General features: G+C 39.2%; 1 protein-coding gene across 1 annotated transcript in view; it reads right to left on the bottom strand.

Annotated features, from left to right (window-relative positions):
* LOC109077366 (anthrax toxin receptor 2-like) overlaps nucleotides 1–26606 on the bottom strand; it is a 54418-nt gene that overhangs the window by 11011 nt on the left and 16801 nt on the right. The window contains exons 13-16 of the mRNA XM_042756552.1: nucleotides 16865–16909; nucleotides 16231–16326; nucleotides 14043–14210; nucleotides 13779–13859 (exon numbers count right to left, since the gene is read on the bottom strand). Of these exons, the coding sequence (XP_042612486.1) occupies nucleotides 13779–13859; nucleotides 14043–14210; nucleotides 16231–16326; nucleotides 16865–16909 (390 nt within the window). The remainder of the gene's footprint in view (nucleotides 1–13778; nucleotides 13860–14042; nucleotides 14211–16230; nucleotides 16327–16864; nucleotides 16910–26606) is intronic.

Below are 26606 nucleotides of genomic sequence, written 5' to 3'. Positions count from 1 at the left end.
TATTTAAAATACTACTCAAGGTGTCATGGTCTGTGACAATAGGCTAACTCTAAATGCAACTTACTTTATTTTTTATTTTTTGTATAAATCTTGCAAATGATCAAAAAGACCAAGCATTATTTATACGTTAATAATCACATATCTTTAAATATTATTCCGTTGAGAAAACATAACTAAACTGGTATGCAAGTAAATGATTAAAACAAACAAGTGCATCAAATTTAATTCACATGATCTTCTGGAAATTTCTGCATCCAGTGCGTTAAGATATGAAATTTAAAAAATTATAATATACAAAAATTCCCATATACAAAAAAGAGTGTTTGTATACTCATTTACTCAAAAATGTTTCCGAACAGTTGAGTCTGCACATATTCTCTTTTATTTTGACTTATGAACTCATGATGCTTTTACGAGCAAGATCACCTCATTATTTAATGCAAAAAATCCAGCTTTTAATTACAGTAGAGAAAAGGTTTATTTATGTGGTGCTATAAAGCAAGGGAGTGTAGATACACACTGGCTGCACACCCTGCTACATTCAATAGTAACCCTGGTGATAAACCATCTTGTTATGTCTACTGGGGAAATATGCTTATCAAGCCACATGGAAATGTAAGCAGTAAATAACTTGAACATTGCACAGCAACAGTGGAAATCTAACAGCATGAAGCAGCTTCAGGCCACGCTGCATTACTAAGTTGAGCTGTATGTGCGTGTGCGTGTTTTTTTCTATTTCCTAGATCACAACTGTGAGAACTGGGTTAATGTGACCTGAGTTGGTCAGACAGACTGGTCAGGAGGAGAACACACACACACACACACACACACACACACACACACACACACACACACACACACACACACACACACACACGTTAAAGCATAAAACTTACACTTTAATAGAACATCATTCTTCAGATATACACACCTAAAACATTCACTTTCTTTTCCACAGTGCAAGCACTTATTTAAAGACAGTTGTGTACAGGTGTAACAATGCTTTACGCCAATAATCACAAAAAATACCTAGAAATAATCCCACTGAGTCAGTCAGAGCCTCTTGATCACCCGTACCCGTGACCTTTCCTCTAGCGTCTGCCGCAACCTTCCATGGAGACCAGACACCAGTCACCATGTCACACCTTACACATCCACTTCTCTGCAGACCTTTTGTTCATCTCCTCATCAGCTTCCATTAACTTTACAGCTGCATTTCTATTGCAGGAAATCTGAAGAGATTCTTCAATTTCACTACAGTTAATGCTGTTATTGGTGTTGCCAATAAACATATATTTTCAAAATATGTACCTGAACTAAACTGGCAAGAAAACAAAAACTGCAAGATCTCTGATTACACTCACTTACCAAAGAAATAACAGCCCAAGGGGAAAAAACTTAAAATAATCCCTGTAATTATTAAACTCTTGCACAAGACTCTAAAGCCAATGAATACACTTTAACATGCTGTAAACGTAGGAACTCAAATTATGGAAAATATTTAAAGGGACCCTTCACTGTCATACCTAACTGTAACACTGTGTCAGGCATACACTATACTGTTTAAAAGTTTGGGGTGAGTAAGGTTTTTTTTCTCCATAGAAATGAATTATTTTATTCAACAAAAATATAATACTAAACAAAATTCTATTCAACTTACAATCAATAATGTTACAAATGATTTCTACTTCAAATAAATGTTCTTTTGAACTTTCAATTCATTGAAGAATACAAAAAAAGTATCATGTTCCCCAAATATATTAAGCAGCGATCATGTGAAACTGAGTAAGACTGGAGTAATGGCTTTAAAAAATTAATCTTTGCCATTGCAAGAATAAATTGCATTTTAAAATATATTCAAATAGAAAACATTTAAAATTGTAACAATTTTCACAGTATTACAGTTTTTCCTGTATTTTTTGATCAAATAAATGCAGCCTTGGTAAGAATAAGAGACATTATTTAAAAACATTTAAAAAACAATCATACCAACCCCAGACTGTTGAAAGGTTGTGTATATCCACTTTAGGTTCAGATGTTGGGATAAAGTTTAAAATAAACATAGACTCAAGGATGTAAATCACCTTAAATATCTGCTCAAAACTATATGCCAAAAGAATAAATAATGTATCATTTCATAAAGGACTGCATTATTGTCTATACAGCAAAAATGGATAAGGCATCATAACAAAACATATCAACATCTTATCATATTAAAACCGACAAGTGAAATGCACTGAGAGAAAGAGACTGTAGCACAGCTCTGTCCCACAGTATCAGGAGGAGGAGCGTCTGTATTCAGCTATGCAGATGTCATGATAATGAGCTGCCCGCTCAGGCTGGACGTATTGTGACAGCACGTCTCTATCTGTGTGCAAGAGCCACTAAAACCAAACACTGTCTTGGACAGTGGTGTCGGCCTGTTTCCCAGTCATCCTCTTTAAATGAGGTTTGCAAATACTATTGAATCGGCAAAGAGCAAATGACAAGGGGGTGGGGTGAGTGAGTGCGCTCTTAGCTTTGATGGTCCAGCCAGTGACATGTTTGAAGCCGTGTATGTGTGTTAGCAAAGGAAGGTCCTGTGGATGAGTGTGGGTATATTTGATGGGGGTGGGCCTGGCTATTAAATGGAGGATGACAGGGAGTAATTATTCTAATGCGCTACTTTGCAGTGTGGCTGGGTTAAGGTGTCAGCTGCGAGTCATTAGGCCTGACATGCGCTGAATAGCGACGAGACTGCTGTCTCCCTCCCAGGTGGGCTGACCCACACCACTGCCACCACGCTAACCCGCCACCGTCAGGGTGCCTCTAGAACCGGTTAGCCCAGCCCTGGTATTAGCTATGCTGTACCCTGGCTAATGAACACAACCTCTTCAGTTTTACTGCCCAAACACTCGTTAACATTCTGTCTCTTTAGAAGAGAAAAACCAAAGTAGAAAAAATATAAATTTACTAGTAGATCAAAAATACAAAAAAAGAAATAAAAAATAATAAGACAAAAAGAAATAAAATAAATTAATTCATTTTTGTTGTTTTGTTGCCAAACAGACCTTAAATAAGTAATTCCATCTGCCAGATCAGAAGAAGCTGCACAAATTACTTTGATTTTACAGTCCAAGAAAACGAAGAAGGTAATTCACTAAGAACAAAAACAGTGTTCATTTTCACACGCTGTCTTTGTGGCTGTTTTAAAGAATTATGCAAATCAGTAAGAGGTGCAAATACACCCCCCAAAAAAAGCAATTTTCAGAGCGCAATTTCCCGGTTTGTGGACCAGCGCTAGGTTAAGGAGCTTGACTCCACTGCATGTTGGGATATATAGAAATATGTCTGGTTATAACGCTGCTCTCTGTCATTTGATGAATCACTGTCATCATGATCGCTAGGAAATGTACAAAAGCATCTCGTTTACTTTTTTACCACCTACTTTCTGCAGTCAGTACTCAGTAATAATGAAATGTTAACTGCCTCAGGCAAATAGAGCTGAGTTTTATAAATAAGGTACATTCTATAATAAGCCTAATTGATATAGATTATGGTCTTAATATAATTACTTACAATGCTGTGCTATTTCAGTGCATTTAGCACCAGTTATACACAACATAACAATATAATAAAACAAAAATATTTTTTTTATTACTACTGTAAATCAGGTCATAAAAGCTGCCTGCATAATAATCTAAAATGTTTCAGCAAGATGCTGTTTTAGCATATCATTTAACTACCACACAGGATGTCAACTCTCGAAAAGTGTTTCATCTCAACTACCTACATATCTTACAGTGAGAAAAATAAACAGTAAATATGATTTATTTGCATAGGTTCCAATTCTGGAGAATCAGTGCCCCCGAGCCAAGCCCCTGACAACAAAGACATTAGTGCTATTATATGCAACCATAACAAAGAGTAGAACTTTCCATATCCTTATCTTACAGAGGATCTTATTAACCCATACCCAATGGCCTTACTAATGAAAAATCATGAGTCAATATGTACGAGTAAAGTTCACAGAAAAGACCTACGAAGTCACAACAGTGTTAACCTAACCAAAATGAGATTGCGACATCCCACAGACAGATGAAAAAGGTTCACAGAAAAATGTTAATGCTTCAGCTCTTCCCCTTATTCTTTAAATTTGATGTTATCACTGTAAAATCAAATGTTTTTGAAAGAAGGATCTAGAAAGTAGCATATTTTTTGCATTATTTTTAACAGGATTCAAATCATTTTGACAGAAAAATTCTGGAATCCCCATTTGGGTTTCAGTTTTCACATTCTATATTGCAGTGTTTCTCAATTTGGGGTCATGACCCAAAAAATAGGTCACAGGCCTGCTCTGAGTGGAGAACAGACAGCAGGGAAAAACAATGCTAATTTAAAATAATGAAATGCATATAATCATAACCATATCACTGAGCAAAGTCAAAACATAAAAAAAGAAAACCGCCTCTGTGTTTTGTTGTAGATCCCAACAAGGACAGATTATATGAAATGCAAATGCTTGATTTTAAGGACATTTTTGTTTACTTTTGTAATTTAAAGTTTGGTTCTGTGTTGGGTCACCACTTTATGTCCAAATCTGAATTCTGGAGAAAAAAAAACAACAAACAGTAAGATGAAACCTAATACAATAATAAATGTCAGATTTCCTGTATATGAGTCAGGAGTGTTACACAATGTATTAACAAACATGGAAAATTCCCTCAGACCTTAAATGCCCTTAAGTGTCATAAAGTTATTACTCACATTCAGGCTAAAATGAACACATCCGTGATTCCACTGGGCCCAAAACCAGAAACACACAAGACCTTCTGCTTCTATTCAAGACAACCAGTAGAGGCCAAACACACACACACACACACACACACACACACACACACAGTCACACACACAGTCACACACACACACACAGTCCCTCCAGAGTCCTTGTCTTTAGTTAGAATTTCACATCATCAAGTCATCTGTGCCTTGATACTTTCTCACTTCCATCACTATCGTGGTGACCACAGTTTATGTTTTAATTAGTGCTACTGTCTCTAAAAAAAAATAAAAAATAAAAAAAGACATCTGAAAGAGACAGATTCTTTATTATATTTTGAAATGAAGTCAGAGAAAATGCATGCAAAATACATGGGACGAAGTGAGCAGCATATTGAGATCTTCTGTGTAAAGGATTCGTGTTGGACAGCCAGACAGAATGGATGGGTAAAACACTTTAACTTCTTGGGGTAGGAAATTTTTGCGGCTGCCACTTCTGAAGGGTTTGGGCCATCTGATGGGTTAAAACTATTAAGACCACAAGAGCAGTTCTGCATCTGTGCACACAAAAATCGGGATTCAAAACTACTTAAATGCATTTGTTTTGAGACCCTCGGATACATATCCAGACGACTGTGATCAAAACAAAAGAAAGTAAACAACGCCATTTCCCACAGATCTGATCTCTTTATGTTGAAATCTCTCTGCTGATGACAAACCCAGAGTCCTTTGTTTCTACTTGATTTGATAATATATGATAAGATGCATGGGTCAGAGTGACCTATAACTCATTAAAGTTCACATCATCATTAAACTTACTGTGTTCGATTATAAACTGTTATGATGATCTATTATGATGATGAATGTCATATGGATTGTGATTCGCATCTCTTTAATTTTGATAAAGCGTGCAGATCGGCGACCAGAAGTTTTGGTGTGTCATTAGGAAAAAGAAGCAGGACTTTTTGATTTAGTTTTTTGAGGGTGCTAGCTTTCCTCGTCTGAGAAAATGTTTGACTGACAGGATGGAACAAATACATAAATGAATAAACCAATTTTTTCAACAGCTGCACGATAATTGTCACATCTGTGTCCTTTCTTCCAATCAATTATGAACCACAAGTTGTAATTTATTTATGGCCAATTCAGGCTCTAGTGATGAAATGTTAAAGACACTCCAAACGCAAAGTAATACAGGGATGCCAAACTTGGCATCTTAAAAAATACATTGCTCAAAATTGCATGCTGCATTGCATCAGACCTGTAAGAAAGTGACTTTCTGCTCAAATCGAGGGACCACGAGTCTTAACTATAATATGATGTGATATGAGATCTAGAGGGAGATCCTAGGGTGCAGTTTCACAGCGTCTAGCCAAACACTGAGCTTCAGCAGTGACAAAAATCAAGCCACACTGTTAAAGTCCTGCTTTTTAACACTTTTAAAGTCATGCATTTTATGAACACACATAATTAGTGTCTAATAAAGATTAGAACTGCATTTAATATTGCTTAGGCCAGTTTAAAATAAAGAGGCCTCCCAAATTTGCATATTAATACTAATTAGCATAATCAAGTAGCTGAAATCCCATGCATGGCATTCAGAGGGCTGAAAAAGCACAGCTACAAACTGAAAAAATGATCCATTGTGTATTATAAGCTATAGCAGTTTCTCCCATTCAGCTTACTTTTCTAACGGCGCAAAAATCGGGATTACTACAGTGTATACATTCAAAATCAAAAGATTATTATGCTAATGTAAATTTATGTATTTTATTTATTTAAAGAAATTTATTCATTTAAATTAAATGCAAGTATTTTACAAGTGTCTCCCATTCATTTTAATTACTAGATTTATTTAATTCTAAAAATGTACTAAATTTAAATGCTACCATTCTCGATTCTTCTTCTTTTTTTTTTTTTACTGTATTTTACTGACCATTGTTGCAAAATGTGCATATTTAAATATCTTAAAAACAAACCACTAAAACAAATCTACGCAAATTGCCTTTTAAACAGTCGTGCACTGTGTTCATCACTTTAAATATTCAAATTGATCAGACAAGGGAAGGAGTGAATTACAATACATTACCGATTCCCTGTATGATCTCCATAGGTCTGTCACACTTAAGGAGAAAAATCAATGCGACAAAGCAGCCCAGGGAATGTCTGACACTAACAGTAATGCTGTTTAATTAAAGCCAAGATTCCAGCTCTCATTGCAACAGGGCTTTGATTTTAATAGACGATGAAGAAATGGCCCACACGTTCATGTGGGCACATTTGTAGCCAGTCTGGCCAAAGGAAAGAGAACACACACGCAACACACACACACAAACCAACAGGACATTAACTCGAATTGAATCAGAGGGTTAAGGGGAAGTACGCAGAAGCTTGCGCCTGTGTTAAACAGTCTGCTAAAGGGGGCAGGTACCAGCCTACCCGGCTAATCAGCAAAATTTGCTCCGATACAGAAGGAAAAGCATTTCTGAGCACATGCCTCTGTCACATACAGAGGCATGATCACTAAGATAAAAAGCTCTGTAGGCTAAAACACTCGAACACAATAGAAAAAAAATATGCAATGCAAACAAAGAGGAGAAAAAACATGATTGTTAATGGATTGCTTTTTTTTTTTATACTCAGATCAAGCCTTCAATCAAGACAGAAAGTTTTAAGGCAAATAAAGCTATGCTGAAATCTTATATAAGGAATTGGAAGAGAAATCATAAGAATGACATAAAATCATTGAAATGTTTTTTTTTAAACATTTAAAAAAAAAGGGTTATCATCACAAAAAAAAAAAATGTTACATTTAAACCATGTTTTAAAAAATATATTTAATCCCAATATATAATATATTTTTTCATAAACAAAAACTTAAAACATTTTTTAAAATAAATTGAAATTTATTTGTACTGCTGAGAATTATAGCATCCACTGACAGTAATGGCAGTTTAATAGTGCTTAATGTACTGGAGACAATGGCTAAAGCCCCGTCAAATAAGAAAAACACTATCTATCTACATTTGAGGATATGTTAGTTCCTCTCCTAACCCATCTAATGTGTACACTACTAATGTGTAAACCCATCTAATGTGTATCCTGCCCCCCACCAGTGCCACCCTCCAAACCAGCTCACTGGGGTCCCCAAACTAATCCCGTTACCAGGAGGTCTGGCTGTTTGAGGAGGCTCATAGATTAACACGGCAGACACTGTCGAATTTACAACCAGCCACATGGACATCTGCCCTACTTTCTGCATTTCACATATACCCCCCCAAAAAAGACGGAGAGAGACGTGGTTCAAAGAGCAAGGGCCGTTTCATGAAATCGGTAAGCCAGTCACTGTTAAAGGTGTCATTTCTCCTCTGTAGCCGCTGCGCTTTAACTGAACTGTCAGCTTTCTACTTAATGCTTGTTAAGGGTAACAGGCCAGTCTGCTGATAGCACTAATGAGGACCAGAAAAAAGACACAAGCATGTTTAAAGGATGCACACCGATTGTCATAACAAACACAATGAAAAAATGAAAAAAGCCATAATGGCTGCAAAAATCAGCTACTCAAGGAAAATTATGAAGATGTGAAGATTTACAGCAGATGGTGAAAGACTCATTCTTCTATAAATATGTTAATGTTTTGTTACGCGGTCAGCTCTCTGATTCCATAAACAAGTGCTTTCCTCTGCTTTATTATTTGTGACGCTCTGATTTAATTCCAATTACCCCATTAATTAGAAATCTTGTGCCCTCTGATCTAGGGTATGTTTCAACTTAATAACATTTGCCAGGTTTTATTTGTACACTGAGACCAATGCTTGCTTCTGTTTGTTTACAGAACAGAAAGTGTTTTTTTTTTTTCCTAGAGGCAAAAAATTCTGTATTTGCGCTGTATTTGTCTCATAACATCCTGTGATAACACAATCAGAGAGAGATTAAATCATTAAATACTATTAAGCACTCTGATATCCTGTCATTTTTGTGAGTCCACAATTTGAGCTCTTGTTTAATCAGCACATTGATTATATGAAATCTGCATATCAATAGGATACATGACAAAATTATTTTTGGGGGCGAAAAATTAAGCCATTTAAATGTTACCAAAAAACAATTTTGGCTTAAAGCTGAAGCGTTTAATTTCTGCACACAGCATCACTAAATGGAACTGCACAAGTAATAACTGTTTAAATCAGATTATACAGATTGTTCTGCTCCAAACTCACATCACTGCAATCACTGCAAAAATACACAAATAAAAATAAAAATCAATAAAATTTATTTTATTTTATTCATATGCAGCAATTCGTATTTTCAGTATTTTCTTGTTTTCCAGTAAAAATATATAGAGACATCCCTTAAACAAGACGCTTTTAAGATCTTTTTTTTAATTATTATTATTTGTTAATTAGAAAAAAAAATTCTTCTTCTCACATTCTTGTCTTTGTTTTAAGCATAAACATCACTAAATATAGGTAGATTTAAAACAAGAAAACTACAATTTGAAAATTAGGCAATAAAAATAAGCTTCATTTAAGATACACTGTCTGAAAATAAGTCTTAATATCCTAATATCAATTATATTTTGATTTGCTTATTTAAAAAATCATATTTGAAGAATATTTAGATATTTCACATAAAAAAAGTCCAAAATGATTTTTGCAGCAATGTTTTGTTCACCAAAGAGTTCAAGTATTTACACATTTTAGGGAAATCAGTCTACAATTGGCTTCATGCTTGTCTGTGAAATAAGAAAAAGTATTTTAACATTGTACAAAAATCACACACAAAAGCTCGAAAGGCAATGCAGATATTGCATATCTAAATGATGCTGCTTCTACCTTGTGCCAAGCAAACCACATTTCTGAAGGCTGTTGCATTGCTGATCTGTTCGACGCAGTTCAGTTCTGCTCATTAGGCAGTTGTCCCTCACTACAGCAGCCAGACCCACTTCATACTGGCCTTGCTAGTTCATTAGGACACTGTTCACTCTCTTGGCTCCCGGGGTAAAACACAAACAGTTCGCGGTCTGCCGCTCCCCGCCCTAATCCAGTCAGAGACTGGGCTCTTAAACACTATTGCGGCAAAGCCTGGCCATGTGTGGCTCCGACCTGAGGGACCCGATCTGCCAGCCTAGAGCCTTAATCTTTCCCTCGCTCTCTCCCTTGTTCTCACTCTCTCCTTCGTCATCTACCCCGTTGCTATTTCTCCATGCCAGCGTTGCCTCCCTCTCTTCCTCTCTCCTGCCTCCTCTAATGGCATTCTTCAAGTGCTGGCCCCGCCGTGCCACCCGCTCACAGTCTCTTAATTAAAATGCTCCCACCGCTCTGTTTATGTGACCGTTGACTGTTAAATTAAGATGCTGTCACACTGGGCCGAAACAGAACATATTTATTTATTTATTTTAGCCAGGGCAAGTTCCGCCATGAGTGCTAGGCCTCGAGACTGTGAACTGACATGTTTTCTTTGTCTAAGGTCGGAATTTACACCATTTAAAAATACACTCCACCTCATGACAGCACTGCCCTAAGGAGGCAACAGTCGGCACGGGCTAATAAGGTATGTGTTATACAGAGACTGATTTTAATAGGGTTTAATGTATGCAGAGGCTACGCTAAAGTGACATTATACATTTTGAACAATGCTTTCTGGGGGCTGTGGGGGGACATTGGTGCTAAATCTGCAAATATTGCATTTGCACCATGCTTGTATTACACATTGAGCCTTCCTTGGCTCCAAAACATCTGACAGTATTGACTCAGCCTGAGTAAGTGAGTGTGGGAGTTGAAACCAGAGAGAAAATTAGGATTGATTTACTCAACAAAAAGGAAAGAAAAGAAAGAAAGAAAAAGAAATATCCTACTGAACGACATCTTGAAAATGTTGTAAAACCACCCTATCTATAATCACTATCTGTTAACGTCATTACTCCCATACCACCCCCAATCAGGGAACAAAAGCAATAAAAAGAAATTCTGTCATCATTTACTTATCCTCATGCCATTCAAAACCTGTGACTATATTTCTTTTGTGACACACAACAGATGATATTTAAACTGTTTTTGTCCTTATAATGAAAGTGAATGAGGTCAAAAAAACCCACCGACTTTCATTGTAAGGAGACATTTTTTAAAAAATATCCTTTTTTGTGTTCCACAGAAGAATGTGTAATACGGGTTTGGAATGACATGAGAAAATGATGGCAGAATTTAAATTTTTGAATACAAACAAATGCTTTAAACTGTGCCATACTTTGAGGGAAAAAAAATCCTAAATCATAGTCAACAATGATCCATTTGTCTACACATCACTTCATATTTACCTATTTTATATATTCTACTGTTCAAAAGTTTGGGGTCAATAAGATTATTATTATTTTTTTTAATAAATTTATACTTTCACTCTGCAAGGATGCATTAAATTGATCAAAAGTGACATTTTAAATGATTCAAAAGATTTCTATTTCAAAAAATAAATGCTAACGGATCTGAAGGAACATTTGACACCATGAGCGAAGTAAAGGCTGCTGAAAATTCTGCTTTGCCATCATATGAATGAATTACATTTTAAAAGCTATAGTTAAATAGAAAATAGCTATTTTATATTGTAATAATGTTTCACAATATTATTGTATTTTTGATTAAATACATGCAGCCTTGAATTGTAGAGCAAAATAAGCACGTTTACATGCACGTTCTTAAGCCAATTATGCTTATTAAGCCGAAAATGCACATGGTCATGTAAACGCGGTAACCGGTTTTCTTTTATCGGAGTGAGGTCATAAACGGCGCAAGCATAAACCGCACAACACAGAACACAGAAAATGATAAAAAAGTGTTCTCATCTCGAGCAGCAGAAGTAGAAGTGGTTATATAACTGCATAAAAGGAGAATATGAGCTGTAAATTTGTAAACATGTTGCAAGCTTTATTTAACATCACAACTAACAAACATATGGAATAATCAGAGTCAGATACGCAAATGATTATAATGTGACGTCATTAAAGGGAAATAACCTGAATTACTAATAAATTCATGTAAACGTAGCTTACTTGCGTTGTCAGGTTATTGACGTGCATGTAAACAGGGAAACCAGGTTATTTTAATAAGCTGATATTTGTGAGTTATCAGCTTACTGGTGTCTATGTAAACATGCTCAATGATGACAGAATTGTCTTTTTTGTGTTAACAATGCCTTTAAGACCCACAGCAGCAGAAGAAACAAAATCCTTTTCTGCGGGTCCAGTCTCGAGTTTGCCTTTGTGTGGCGTGTCTCTGGGGTTAATGTATGTTAAATTATCATTTATAAAGGTGCTTATTAGTGTGTTTTGCAGACTGCTGCTTTGTAAAACAATACTGAGCCTTGTCGAGACTGTTAGATAGAAGCGTGAGCGAGAGAGAAAGAGAAACATAGAGGCGGGCGGGTGGGCGTGTGTTCAAAAGAGCCCCCGCCAGTAATAGGCCAGCCCTAGACATGCTGCCACATTCTCTACCTGCTGTCCCCCGCCGCTGTTTCCAAAAACTTGATGGCAGATGTTACAGTGCTAAGCTAGCTCTGAAGTGCCTCTCTGGCTCCCCGGTCTCCCTAACAACACAGTCAAACCACATTAGATCTCTTTATTTGCGCCCCAGGCAAGTTCGGCAGTGCAGCAGTGTCCACCCTCCGCTCTACCTTTGGTGTTGGAGCCCCTCAGGCAGTAAATGGCAGAGCAGAAAGTGTTCAGGCTGTCTTGAAAAAACTACATCTGCTGACAATCCAGCAGTCTGTCTGTGGGAGGAGTGGGGGGAGGGACCGGGAGGGGTCTCCGAGCTGAACAGATGTCTGTGACAACCTGCTTCCTTACACCTGTACGAGTCCTCGTAACCCTACGGATCCAGCACTGAAAAATTCATGACCCCGGAGGGTTCCTGTCGGGCATCAAAGCCCCCCTTCTCTAGCCGAGCGTACGCAGCCCACCTTGGCTCAGGCGAGGGACTCCTCAGGCTTTGATAGCTCATGCCTGCACCCAGTGCACATGATCAAGGGCTTGAAAGTCTGCACGATAGAGCTGTGGTCTGACTGAAGTGTGCCAGGGTCCCGCTTGGAGGCTCCAGACCCTCCTCTCAGATGTATTGAGAGTTACAAAGGTTTTAACAGTTTGTTTGAAATAAAGTAAAACAGAACAAGTGGCTCAAGCGTGACTGGGATATTTCAGCTAATGGGAGCACTAGCGCCACACATGTGGTGAGGGCTTCTTCAAGATGAAACAAACCCAAGCTAATACTTCAAACTGTGCCCTACTTTAGAAAAAAATAATAATAATTAAATTGTAGTGTGCACATCGTATGACTTGTGAAGCCTGTTTACCTCAGGCTATTTTTGTCTCACAAGAAGATGATCCACTTCACTAAAGTTCACTTCATATTTCATATACATTACTGTTCAGAATTTTGGGGGTTAATTCATGTTTTTATTCAGCATTACATTTATCAAAGGTGACAGGAAGAGCATTTATAATGCTGTAAAAGTTTTCTATTTCAAATAAATGCTGTTCTTTTGAACTTTATATTCATATAATAATCTTGAAAAAAAATATTTCATTGTAATATTTCACATTATTTTACTGCATGTTTGATCAAATAAATGTAGCTCTGATGAGCTTTTGAGATTTCTTACAAAACATAAAAAAAACTTACAGACCCCAAACTTTTGGAAGTATATTCTATAAAATGATAAAAAACAAACCCTTAAATGTTGTTTTTGCACATTCATATGGCTTGTTTGTACACACATATTAGTGCATTACAAGTCATTACAGTCTCATCCTGTAATATTTGTGAAGCTTGTACCCATATTCACTGTAACATGCACACAAACACTCACACATTCACACAATAAAGGAAATAGCCCCTGAACTGATACAACATGCACTGATATCCCGTTATGTTCCATATGCAGCAATGGAATACTCTAGTTTGGTAGCATGTAAGGGTGATGAACCATGTTTGCAATTTGCATGGGGTAAACTCAAACCATCTGTGGCTTACCTTATCTGCGGTAGTTGGGCGCATGAGTGAAACTCGGTCATATTGTCGCCGCAGAAGAGCCCACAGTGCCTGAAGTCGACCCTATGATGAAACAAATATATCAAGATATGGCCTCAGCTCGGTTTGCTTTCCACTAATCTCAAGCAAAGGCAACAAACATAATAGAGAGGCATTTTCAGATGAACTTAGACTGAAACTCAAAATGAGGAAAGGGAAGCAAAGGAAAGATGGTGATGGCCTCAACAGCATTAGGAAGTGACTCACCCTGATTGGAGTATACCACTTGGATTCAGATTGATGGTATGTTGGTCGGGATGTGGGTGGCTTTTTGATCATGGGTTCTTCTGTCTCCTCTTGTATTGACACCACTGCATTCTTGGCTTTCTCTAGCCGTGCACCCTCCTCTGTGGACCCTTTCTCTCCCCAACGGACCTACACAGAAATTGTAACATTCTTTTTTTCTTATATTATATTATATTATATTATATTATATTATATTATATTATATTATATTATATTATATTATATTATATTATATTATATTATATTATATTATTATATACCTTACCAAACTATAAATAAAAAGATATATGCACTCCACAAGCTGTAGGTTAAAAATCACTTCAGTATAGAACAGCTTTTCTACAGCATCCCTGGACGTCCCAAATCTGCAACAACTCTCAATTATTAAAACATTCTTTGCATCCCACATTTCCCTCTTTACATGTCAGGATGTGTTTTTTTAATTAAAGAGGAAGTAGGCAGGTTGATCTTAGGTAAACCTCCTCCCCTGGTCCTGAGACAGCTTCAGAAATGGAAATAGGTTGTCTGGATGAATGAAAGCTTGCGAAACATTAAAGAAAGGTGTGCTTTGGTAAGTCCGAAGCTTTACACCCATGGGAATAATTGGTGGAAATGGTTTCCCCAAGATGTCAGATATTGACGTCTCCTTTACTTGGGAGCTTGGATGAGGGATGGTTGAGCGTGTAACAAGTATCCCTTTTAAAACCAGCTTTGAGATGGATACAGTGCTACGTAGCACATTTCAGCTGAACAAACTCGAATGACAGAATGGAAGTCAGCAAGATGAATTCATTTTGTCACAGCGGTTCTCAATCCTTCAGCGTCAGCATGACCTAAGACAGCGGGACATCATGGAAGCTGAACTGGCAGGGCCCTGTCACGTCAAACCATCAGACAGGGGCTGTGCTACATTTAAGGGATTTCATGCTCTTGTGTGGATCAAAAAAGAACAACATGTTCATTAATTAACTTCATTAATCCTCCACCTGATTATTTAGGTCTGGACCAAAATGATCAAGAATATCTAACACTTAAGTATACTAAGATTTACATGTCATCTAAAGCAACTTACAATAAGAGTAATAGCAGGAGAGATTTATCGAAAAGAGAAATCAACACAAGTAATACTAACATGAACAATATAACTTAGTATTATGCCAATAAGGCAATATCACACAAGCTTGGTTGTTGTTGTACTGAATATAAGTTATTTTGCAGTTCTTTAAACATTAATATCAAGTAATTTGCATTTTAGACTAAATTTGACCTGTTAGACATCAATGAAAATAATTCCAAGTGAAGTCAAAGTTTTGCATGTTGCCAACTAATGCACAGACTGAAACAAGAGAATGTAAATAGGGATGCACTGATATTTACATTCATGTTATATTAGATAACATGTGAATGGCTTATAAAAATTCTACACAATTTTTTTCAAAATAAATAAAAAATAAAACACTATAAACTGAAGTAAGTCACTTTAAATGCTACAAGTCAAGGCATCAAAACATTATAAATGACAGTACGAAAATTTATATTATTTATAATAATCCTGTTTATCTGTTTATCGTTTTAACTGTGTTATTCAGTTATTATTATTAAAGAATAACTTTAGGTAAGGGTTAGATGAAGGAAAAAGTCAAATGTCAGCCAATAACCGATATGGTACCAATATGTTGCACATGATATGTACCCCCAATTAAAGCACTCCACTGGATGTCCACTCCAGATTTTCTATTTTCTGCACTTTCTCTCACTCCACTTTCACTGGTGAGAGTAAGCCAAAGAAAACAAGGATAGTCCAACTTTCCAAAAAGATACTTGCTCCAGCCTCCAAGCAAAATTACACAATCCTAGTTGAACTCCACACTGCTCAGTAAGCATTCAAAATTAACTGTTGTATAAAAAACTGTTTTATAATGTTAGTCCTAGAATTATGAAAACTGTCAGAAAAAGAAGCATGTTGATATATCAATATGTGACCTAATAAACATACAAAGCATTAATAATATCAGGCAGGTCATCAACACTCCGGAGAGAAAGAGTGGAGGAGGTCAAAAGCAGCTGTGATTACATCAAAATCTTTCTTGTCATCAAGGGGCTGCAAATCATTATAAGCATCATTAAAGTGTAATGTCTTGATGTTCACCTCCATGCGTCTGATACCACCTGCTCCTCTTCCCCCATAATAAGATGCATCAACAGTTGGCCACTTTTTCTTGGGTACTGGGTCTGGCTCTGGCTTCTGAAAAAAATTAATGTGGACAGAAAATTGATCAAATTGAAACTTCCAGACTCAAAGAAAGCATTGTAAATACAACAGCAGATGTTGTCTGTTATATTTATGCACACTACCATTAAAAGTTTGAAGTCATTAAGATTTTAATTGGGATTTTAATATTTTAGGAATTCCATTTTTGGAAAATGTAATTCATTTCTGTGCTGACAAAGCTGGATTTTTTCCATCTCAGTCTTTAGAGTCATATGATCCTTCAAATAGCATTTATTTGAAACAGAAATCTTTTGTAATATTAATGTCTTTACTGTCACTTTTGATCTATTTAATTTATCCTTGCTGAACAAAATTAGCAATTTCTAAAAAAAAAATAAAAAAATAAAAAATAAAAAAAATCTTACCCCAAACTTTTGAATTTTGGACTATATTTTAGCATTTTAAAAATAGTACCTTCAAATGAACAGTAAATAAACCTTTTGTATGTTAAAAAATATATGTATTTTTAAATAAAAATATATATTTATAAACATTAATTATATTTACTTACAGGTGGAGGTGGAGGAGGTCTTTGGGGGGGTGGATCTTTAATAACCTGAGAAGATAAATGAAATTAATCAAAGTTATTTATTAATCTAAGAACCTGATTCACAGCTGAACAACTGGAGCCTGGCATCACCACAATTGATTACAGGATCTGCTTGTAAACTAACGCTGTAGGCCCCTGGTGCAAAGTAAAGAAAGCCCAAAAATCAACTTGTTGACAGGGGAGTCTTTGGGGTGAGCATGGTGGTCCGTTTATCTTTTAAATAACTGGACGAGGTTCAACGCTCCCCTGCAATCCCCCAATCATAAAGTCCTGAGGAATTAATTAGCTGCAAAGAAATGCAGTAGGGAAACGTGGGCTTTACTCCAGGCTGATCCCCAGTGCAAAGGAGAGTTAACAGGATGAGATGACTTCCTTCAGCACTCTCTGCGACTGCTTCTCTGTCACGAGAAACACTACGCTGGATAAAGCAGGTGACTTTTCTCACAGACAAGACGTCTTCCTCACTGGAAATGTCTTTGGCATCCCTTGTGATCGCTGCATATCAACTGACCTGACACATCTTAACACTCTTCAACATGATGGATAAATGTGTTACTAGACAAAAGTGAGTTTGAGTCAGAGCAGCGGCCCAGCAGTTGAGCTTATGTGGACGACACAAGTTTGAATCCAATGTCATTTACCAGTCCCATTCCCTGTCAATGAGGTTAAAGGGCAAACAACTGCAATATAATGGCTACATATGTAATTTGTAAAGCTTGGCATACTTGAGCCTTTGTAACTCATAGAATAGACTCCAACAATCTAGATAAAATGCCTTGGATGTGACCATGTTTCATCTGTCAACCATGTAACCCCTTCTATTGCAGATGCTTTCCGAAAATGGAAGCCTTGTCTCATTAAACATGAAAAATGGATACACTGCCATTGCAGGTTAAACATTTACTAAATGAGTTTTCAGGGGAAGAAATGCCTTTTAATCATCACATATCATGGGTAGAACAGCTGTTTCATTCATATTAAAGCGCACTGATACCATTTTGCCATTGTTACCATTATAATGATGGGAAATTATCAATTAGAGTTAATTAATTGCTCTTTGACTGATTGTTGGAAAATGCAATCCTATCCATCCATGGGGCCCCAGCGTGTGATGATTAACATAACTTTGGACAGAACCTTGTGCTAAAGGATTAGCTTTTTTATTGAGTAATTAAAGAGCAGATTTATATTTGCCAGACATATTGTGGGATAAATAAGGCATTACACAAATGACATGCTGGGCTGTTAGGTTCTCAAACTACCTGACGAACAGATGACAACCCTTTAAATGTGGTTCGGACGATGAAGAGCTGATAATTAAATCCAAAATGTCTGTGTACTTAGCCATCTGACACTCATGTGAGGGGCTAAAAACTAGTGGCACAGCTGTGGAATCGACCAATCACAGTCCAGCAGTGCAACGTCCCCATATGGCTTTTGGGATAATTGTCCAATTGGAGTTTATAATCTGTCCATTTCACCCCTCTGAACACACTGTTGTGTCAAGCTGTTTCCCAGGCTTAACGTGATCATGGACAAGTAGCTGGTAGCATATTTCCAAATTAAAATGGTGCATTTCCATTAACATAAAATTAACCTGTTTGCAGTAAAACAACAAATTAATGACCTAAGAGTGTGGTATCAGAACATAAATAAACAGATGCCTTGTTTTATATTTAATAAAAAAAAAATTAAGAAATAAAATGTTATTTATTTATTTATTTATATTCCAACATTTATATGTTTAGATTGTCCACTGTAGTCAATTTAGTCTTTGGACTGACCGGTTTGATGGTGCAAAAACACATACTTAGTTGACCTTCCAATTTTTTTACTATTTGGTAAAAACCGTGTTGCCATGGCTGTGGATACTAATTTGTGTGTTTCGGGGGGGATGAGGTGCTTCTGTATTTCTCTGATTGCTGAAAACTGGCAAGGCTGAGTTTAAATATTAACAAAGCACACATGGCCCTTCTCTTGTGCCGAGGTCCCTGATGGAGAGGAACAGCAGCTCTTCCACCAAGACAAACTGTCATGGGACGGTCTGCTACGCCCTCCTCTGGCTGCATCAGATCCCTCTCGCCTGAATATTAGGACTTCATTTCCCAGTGTTCCTCTGTGCAATCATCCCCGTCTAACCCTGCCTAGTTACCTTGATTACAATTAGTATCATCACCTGCACCTTGTCTTCTCCCCTTTATATGGACTGCTCCCCCTCTTGGTTATTTTGTGAAGTATTGCTTTGCTCCTGGTCTATGTCGCACATAGTAGTATTATCTCTGAATCCTGTTCTATTGTTCTTTGCTGACCCTCTGTCTGTACTTATCTGAGTTCTTTACGAAAATCTGCCTGAGTTCCCTCTTGAGGCCTGCCTGAGTTTATGTCTGCGGTTATCTGTTTGGTTACGTGTATCAATAAACTGCTGCAGATGGATCTAACTGACTCAGCCTTGTCATCACAGAATACTTCACCAAGCCAAGATCCAGCAGAGTTTCATCGCCTCGCCAAGGAGGTTTCATCCCAGGCTTCGGTGCTCGCTTCACATCAGCGGCAGCTGGTTAAAACTCACCTCGCTCACAGAGGAACTCGTCAGGTCCGTTCAGGCATTGACCCCGCAGATGGCAGCAGCCAATCAGGCACCAGTGCCCACTGTACCTGTCCCTCTGCTGCCGGTTGTGAGTACGACCTCAAATAATCCAAGATTATCCCTACCTGAAAAGTATGACGGCTCACCCTCCACTTGCAAGGGCTTTTTGTTGCAGTGCGAGCTTTATCTCAGCCAGCAGGCTCCAGAACATCGCACCGATGAGGGTCGCATCTTCCTCATCTGCACCCTGCTAACGGGAAAAGCGCTGGAGTGGGCAACGGCACTGTGGTCAGGAGGTCAGCTCACGTCCATTACTTATGATGCATTTGTCACCCTGTTCAGGGAGGTGTTTGAGCACCCAGCGGGAGGAAAGGACCCAGGAGCTGCTGCTCGCCCTGCGTCAAGGAAATTCCACTGCAGCGGATTACACTCTCTCCTTCCGTACGCTTGCGGCTCAAACCGGCTGGGGGGAGGATCCCCTCAAACTATTGTATCGGAAGGGTCTGAATGCAGAGCTGCAGGGAGAACTTGCTTGTCGTGATGACGGAAAGACCCTTAGTCAGATCATGGAGCTCGCCATCCGGCTCGATCATCTCATCCGGGGCTCGCCGCACTCCCATCAGGACCAGTCTGAGTTTCAACCCCGGTGGGCATCCCTGAGGCCGAACCCATGCAGATCGGATACACCCGCCTCTCCGAGGCTGAACGCGAGAGGAGAAGGCGCAATCATTTATGCATGTACTGCGGTCAGGCCGGTCATTTGAGGGCTTCCTGCCCAGTGAAAGCCACTTCACGAAATCCCGCTGCGGTGAGTTCCCGTTTACTCTCTTCTAAATCTTTCACTGTGGATATTTCGCTGATTATTAATGGGGAGGTTGTAAAATCGAGGGCTTTTATCGACTCGGGAGCTGCTGGAAATTTCATTGATGCAACCTTTGCAAAAACCTCATCGTATTCCTCTCCGCTCTTGTGAACCCTCTGTGACAGTGACAGCATTGGATGGTCGCCCCCCTGGGGACAGGGGAGCGGCAGTACATCACGCCACCTCTCACTCTCAGCATCGGCCCGCAACATAAGGAGACCATCCAGTTCTACACTATTCATTCGCCACTTCATCCTATGATTCTGGGGTTTCCTTGGCTGGAGAGACACAACCCGCAAATTTCCTGGTCGGAGAGGAGGATTATCCAGTGGTCTTCGTCTTGTCTGAATGGATGCATGTCTGCCATCCAGGGTCCAGAACCGAGTTCCAGCTCCTCCATGGACGTTAATCTGCAGGAAATCCCCGCTGTTTACCATGATCTGGCCCAGGCGTTCAGCGAGTGTGACGCCTCACAATTACCTCCACATCGTGCCGGCGACTGTGCTATTGAGCTCCTGCCGGGAACCATGCGGCCGAGCGCGCCGAGTATACCCCTTATCTCAGCCTGAGACCGAGGCCATGAACTCGTATATTGATGAGCAGCTTGCTAAGGGCTTTATTACCCCTTCAACATCTCCTGCTTCCGCCGGTTTCTTTTTTGTTAAAAAGAAGGATGGGGGTCTCCGACCATGCATAGACTATCGGGGTCTCAATGAGATAACTGTCAAATACCGCTACCCGCTGCCTCTCGTCCCAGCTGCCCTGGAAGTGCTCCGCACGGCTCGCTATTTCACCAAGCTCGATCTCAGAAATGCATACAACCTTATTCGAATTCGGGAAGGTGATGAGTGGAAGACGGCGTTTTCTACAACCTCTGGCCACTATCAATATCGGGTCATGCCGTTCGGCCTCTCCAATAGTCCATCAGTTTTTCAAGCGTTTGTCAACGAAATCTTCAGAGACATGCTCAACCGGAGTGTAATTGTATACATTGACGACATCCTGATTTATTCAGATAACCTTGAAGCGCACGTTCAGGATGTGCGGGCTGTTCTCAAGCGTCTGATCGAGCACCAGTTGTATGCGAAGATACAGAAATGCGAGTTTCATCAGACTCGGATCTCGTTTCTGGGTTACATCATTAGTGCAGACGGAGTGGTGATGGATGACAACAAGGTACAAGCGGTGGTTAACTGGCCTCAACCCACATCAGTGAAGGAGCTACAACGCTTCCTGGGCTTTGCCAATTTTTACCGCAGGTTTATTCGAAATTTCAGCATGATTGTGGCTCCTCTCACCTCTCTACTCCAAGGAGGAGGAAGATGTTTCCGCTGGTCTTCGGAATGCACGGCAGCGTTTGAAAGCTTAAAGAGAAGATTCACCACAGCACCCATTCTCCATCACCCAGATCCCGAGCGAGAGTTTATCGTGGAGGTAGATGCTTCTAACACGGGCGTGGGTGCCATCCTGTCGCAACGTCATGGCAATCCAGCTAAAATGTATCCCTGCGCTTTCTATTCTCGCAAGCTCAATGCAGCAGAGCGCAACTACGATGTGGGCGATCGAGAGCTACTGGCGATGAAGGCCGCCTTTGAAGAGTGGAGGCATTGGCTGGAGGGGGCGGGTCATCCGTTCACTGTGCTTACCGACCACAGAAATCTGGAATATCTCAAGTCCGCCAGACGATTAAACGCTCGCCAGGCTCGCTGGTCCCTCTTCTTCTCCAGATTTAATTTTAAAATCACTTTCAGACCAGGCTCAAAGAATGGCAAGGCGGACGCTCTCTCGCGCCAGTTCGACAGTAATGACGAGTGTTCAGAACCAGTCCCCATTCTGCCCTCCTCTCTCATTGTTGCGCCAGTGCAGTGGGATATCATCACAGAGATTTCTGCATCTCAGCAAAGACATCCAGCACCACCGGAGTGTCCAGGGGACCGCCTCTTTGTTCCTCCTGAGCTCCGCGACCGTGTCCTCCGATGGGTTCATTGTACTCCCAGTGCGGGGCATCCAGGTATCACAGCCACCACTCAGTTAGTCTCCAATCGTTTCTGGTGGACTTCCCTTCGGGCTGACGTGATCAAGTTTGTTCACCAGTGTTCCACCTGTAACATGATCAAGTCTTCTCACCTGAAACCAGCTGGTCTCTTACAGCCACTGCCGGTACCACGACGCCCTTGGTCCCACATCGCCGTGGATTTTGTTACGGATCTTCCCCAGTCCCAGGGTTACACCACCATCCTCTCAGTAATTGACCGGTTTTCAAAGTCGTGCCGTTTCATCCCTTTGTCTGGTCTTCCCACAGCCCTAAAGACCGCCGAGGCTCTCCTCAATCATGTGTTTCGGCTTTTTGGCCTGCCTGAGGACATTGTAACTGACCGAGGCTCTCAGTTTACTTCTCGTGTGTGGAGGGAACTTTGCTCGAAAACTCAGTATTAATGTTAGCCTCACCTCGGGATACCATCCTCAGGCCAACGGGCAGGTTGAGAGGTTGAATCAGGATCTAACTCGCTTCCTACGGACCTACTGCCATCAAAATCAGCAGGAGTGGGAGTCGTTACCTTGTATGGGCTGAATACGCTCAGAATTCCCTGGTTAAGCCCGCCACTGGACTGACACCGTTCCAGTGTGTCCTGGGATTTCAGCCTCCGCTCTTCCCGTGGGCGGGCGAGCCCTCAGATCTCCCTGCGGTAGATTCCTGGCTTCGTCGCAGTGAGGCTACGTGGAATGCCGCTCATGTGCATTTACAGCGAGCCATCCGCCAATATCAGCACTATGCAGATCGGAGGAGACGTGGGGGTCCCCGGTACCGTCCCGGCCAGTGGGTGTGGCTTTCAGCCCGAGATTTCCGTCTCAAACTACCCAGCAAGAAACTATCCCCTCGCTTCATTGGTCCTTTTAAAATTCTGCGCCAGATCACCCCTGTCTCGTTTAGGTTGGCTCTTCCTTCTCATTACAAAATCTCACCTACCTTTCATGTGTCTCTTTTCAGACCCGCAGTCACCCCCAGGAGAGAGGAGGTCCAAGAGGGGAACACGCCGGTGCAGAATCCTCCTATTGAGGTTGACGGCGAGGTGGCCTACCGGGTGCAAGAGGTACTGGACTCTAGACGTCGTGGCGGGGCTCTACAGTACCTCATTGACTGGGAGGGGTACGGTCCTGAGGAACGCTCCTGGGTCAGGTCTCAGGACATCCTGGATCCCTCTCTGCTTACCAGCTTCCATCGTGACCATCCTGACCGACCTGCTCCCAGACCCCGAGGAAGACCCCGTCGACGTTCTGGTCCTCGCTTCCGGAGCCGCTCGCAGGGGAGGGGCTATGTCATGGGACGGTCTGCTACGCCCTCCTCTGGCTGCATCAGATCCCTCTCGCCTGAAATATTAGGACTTCATTTCCCAGTGTTCCTCTGTGCAATCATCCCCGTCTAACCCTGCCTAGTTACCTTGATTACAATTAGTATCATCACCTGCACCTTGTCTTCCCCCCTTTATATGGACTGCTCCCCTCTTGGTTATTTTGTGAAGTATTGCTTTGCTCCTGGTCTATGTCGCACATAGTAGTATTATCTCTGAATCCTGTTCTATTGTTCTTTGCTGACCCTCTGTTTGTACTTATCTGAGTTCTTTACGAAAATCTGCCTGAGTTCCCTTTTGAGGCCTGCCTGAGTTTATGTCTGCGGTTATCTGTTTGGTTACGTGTATCAATAAACTGCTGCAGATGGATCTAACTGACTCAGCCTTGTCATCACACAAACAGGGCAGAGTCCAGACATGCTGCGGGGGGTTTACATTTTAATGCCTTTGTTGGTTTTCCAAAATATGCTTCCATCTCATCCTGGAATGGCACCCGCCAGGTTCTCAAAGAGAGGTGGTGCATTGACGCTGATTATCATAGCGATACTCGCCATCTGTAAATTTTATATATATATATATATATGCTGTATATACAAGCACATCAGAGCTCGTGAAGCATAACTGCTTTTTAATTTAAATTATTATTTTAAGAATAGCAGAGTGTACTTTGGTTTCATCTTACAGCCAATATACACTGTTAGACTTTTCTGTAATTTTACAGTTACTTACCGCAAAAAAAGCCCAGTAAACTACCATATATTTGTTTTACAGTTAACTACTGTAATATGCACTGCATTATGGATATTTTTATGCAATTTACTGTATATGGGAATTAGCGGTACTTTACTGTTTGCTCAAAAGCAGTAGTGCTACTGTAAATTGTTCTGCAGATGAAAAACATGAATCTGCATTCTCAATTTAATGTCTGGGTAAGCACAAGTGTGGTGAAAAAAATGTATTTTTAAAATCATAAAAAAATTAAATATATAAGCTTAGCTTACACCCTACAGAATTTACATTTTATTTGCACGCAAATAAACTGAGGCTTGTGTCGGCTGCGCACATAACGGACTTCCCCTCTGAGTGAATCGCCAAACGTCAAAATTTAGCTGCCAGTTTTCCTGTGGTAAGTACTTTTCACTTACTTTTAAAACGTTAACCATTATCAATATCAATGAAATTTAAAAATATGCCAGAGAAGAAAAAAGTAATAAAATAATATATATATATATATATATATATATATATATATATATATATTATATATATATATATATATATATATATTCAAGTAAAATTATAAATTAATTAAAGAAAGAAAATGCATTGCAAGATAAATGCTAGAAAATCAGTGTTGATTGTAAATTGATTGTGTAAGTGATCAATCTAGCAGTCATTCTAGATCTATGCTTTATCATAACATATAGTGATTAGTCAATAATGATGATTCTTCTTTTTCTCTCTTTTGCTTGTTTCAACAGGAGCTAACTACACCTCAAAGGCTATTTTAGGAGCCACAGCACTGAGCATCTTTGGCTTTGTCAGCATGTTTTAACTATCAGACACAGTATGTGACATTAGATTAACTGCAGCTATGATAGAAATGTCATAATATAATAATAATTAAAGAGATGTATTGATATATATATATATATATATATATACATATATATATATATATATATATATATATATGACAAAACATCCCTCACCTGAGATATGCAATATCTCTCTGATGTTTCTTCCTTTCCTCCCTTTTTCTTGTGTCAGCAGGAGCCAACTACACCCCAGAGACTCTTTTCAGGACCACCTAGAATCATGGCACCTTTGGTTTTGTAAGTTTTTTATATGATCACTCATATGTTGGGCTGGGGATTGATTGAGATTTCATAATTATATTTTATCCACAAGCTCTCAATTCAGCTCTGATCTTGATTCAATTCAGTTTGATTCACAATTATTCTTCTACTATTCTTCTCTTATTAGATTAAACTATTTCAGAGAATTTGATGACAGCCATTTATGTAACTTGATTTAGTATTAATTTTGGTTATAATCCTGTATTCTTCAAGAGTACTTCTAGATTACTCAAAAGATTGTTTTGCTCTAATATTCACAAACAATACAAATGTTGCAATAGCTGATACTGTACACACTGAAATTCCTTGGATCAAGAGCTGTCACAACTAAAAAGATACTTTAAAACACTGCAAAAAAAAAAAAAAAAAAAAGTTTAAGTTTGAAGGACCATAAAGTTACTCTTTAACTTGATTGTAAATTCAAGCAATTAATGGAGTTCCCTGACAAGGACATGCAAAAAAGCAATACTGTTTAAACAGTACTATACTGGGAATAACTGCTGTTGCACAAGTTGTTACCTTGTCTGTCCATGAACAAATTTAGATGAGATGGACTCATGACCATTTCTCACACATTTCCCCTCTGTTTTGTTTCAGATCAGCTGTCAGTGGTTATGGAGGCCATGCAGCCAAGACCAACTAGGATGCTTGTTGCCAAAGTTCTTTTTGTTGCAATATTGTCATGACCTCTGCTTTGATTTGTTGTTATGAATTCAGTTCTCAATTTTTTTAGTTCTCTATGTTCCAGAATAAAGCACAATAAATAAGTAATGGATGTATTTAGTAGTGACGGTGAATAAAAATATACTGTTGTACATGGACTCAGGTCACTAATTTGGAATTGATTACATTCAATGGCATTCATGTTAAATATTCAAAGGTTTTATAAAATAAATAGTGTAAAATAAATTACAGTAAAATTACTGTAATATTATTATACTGTAAAACTAAGTTACAGTAAGGATATAGTACTGTAAAACTGAGTTACGGTAAGGGCATTATACTTTAAAATGAACTTGCAATAAGCTAATGTAAAGGGGTAGTT

Source organism: Cyprinus carpio, chromosome A5, assembly GCF_018340385.1.
Source record: "Cyprinus carpio isolate SPL01 chromosome A5, ASM1834038v1, whole genome shotgun sequence".
Classification (NCBI taxonomy): Eukaryota; Metazoa; Chordata; class Actinopteri; order Cypriniformes; family Cyprinidae; genus Cyprinus; species Cyprinus carpio.
The sequence above is the reverse complement of the archived record's forward strand: the minus strand, read 5'-3'. Positions and strand labels throughout refer to the sequence as shown.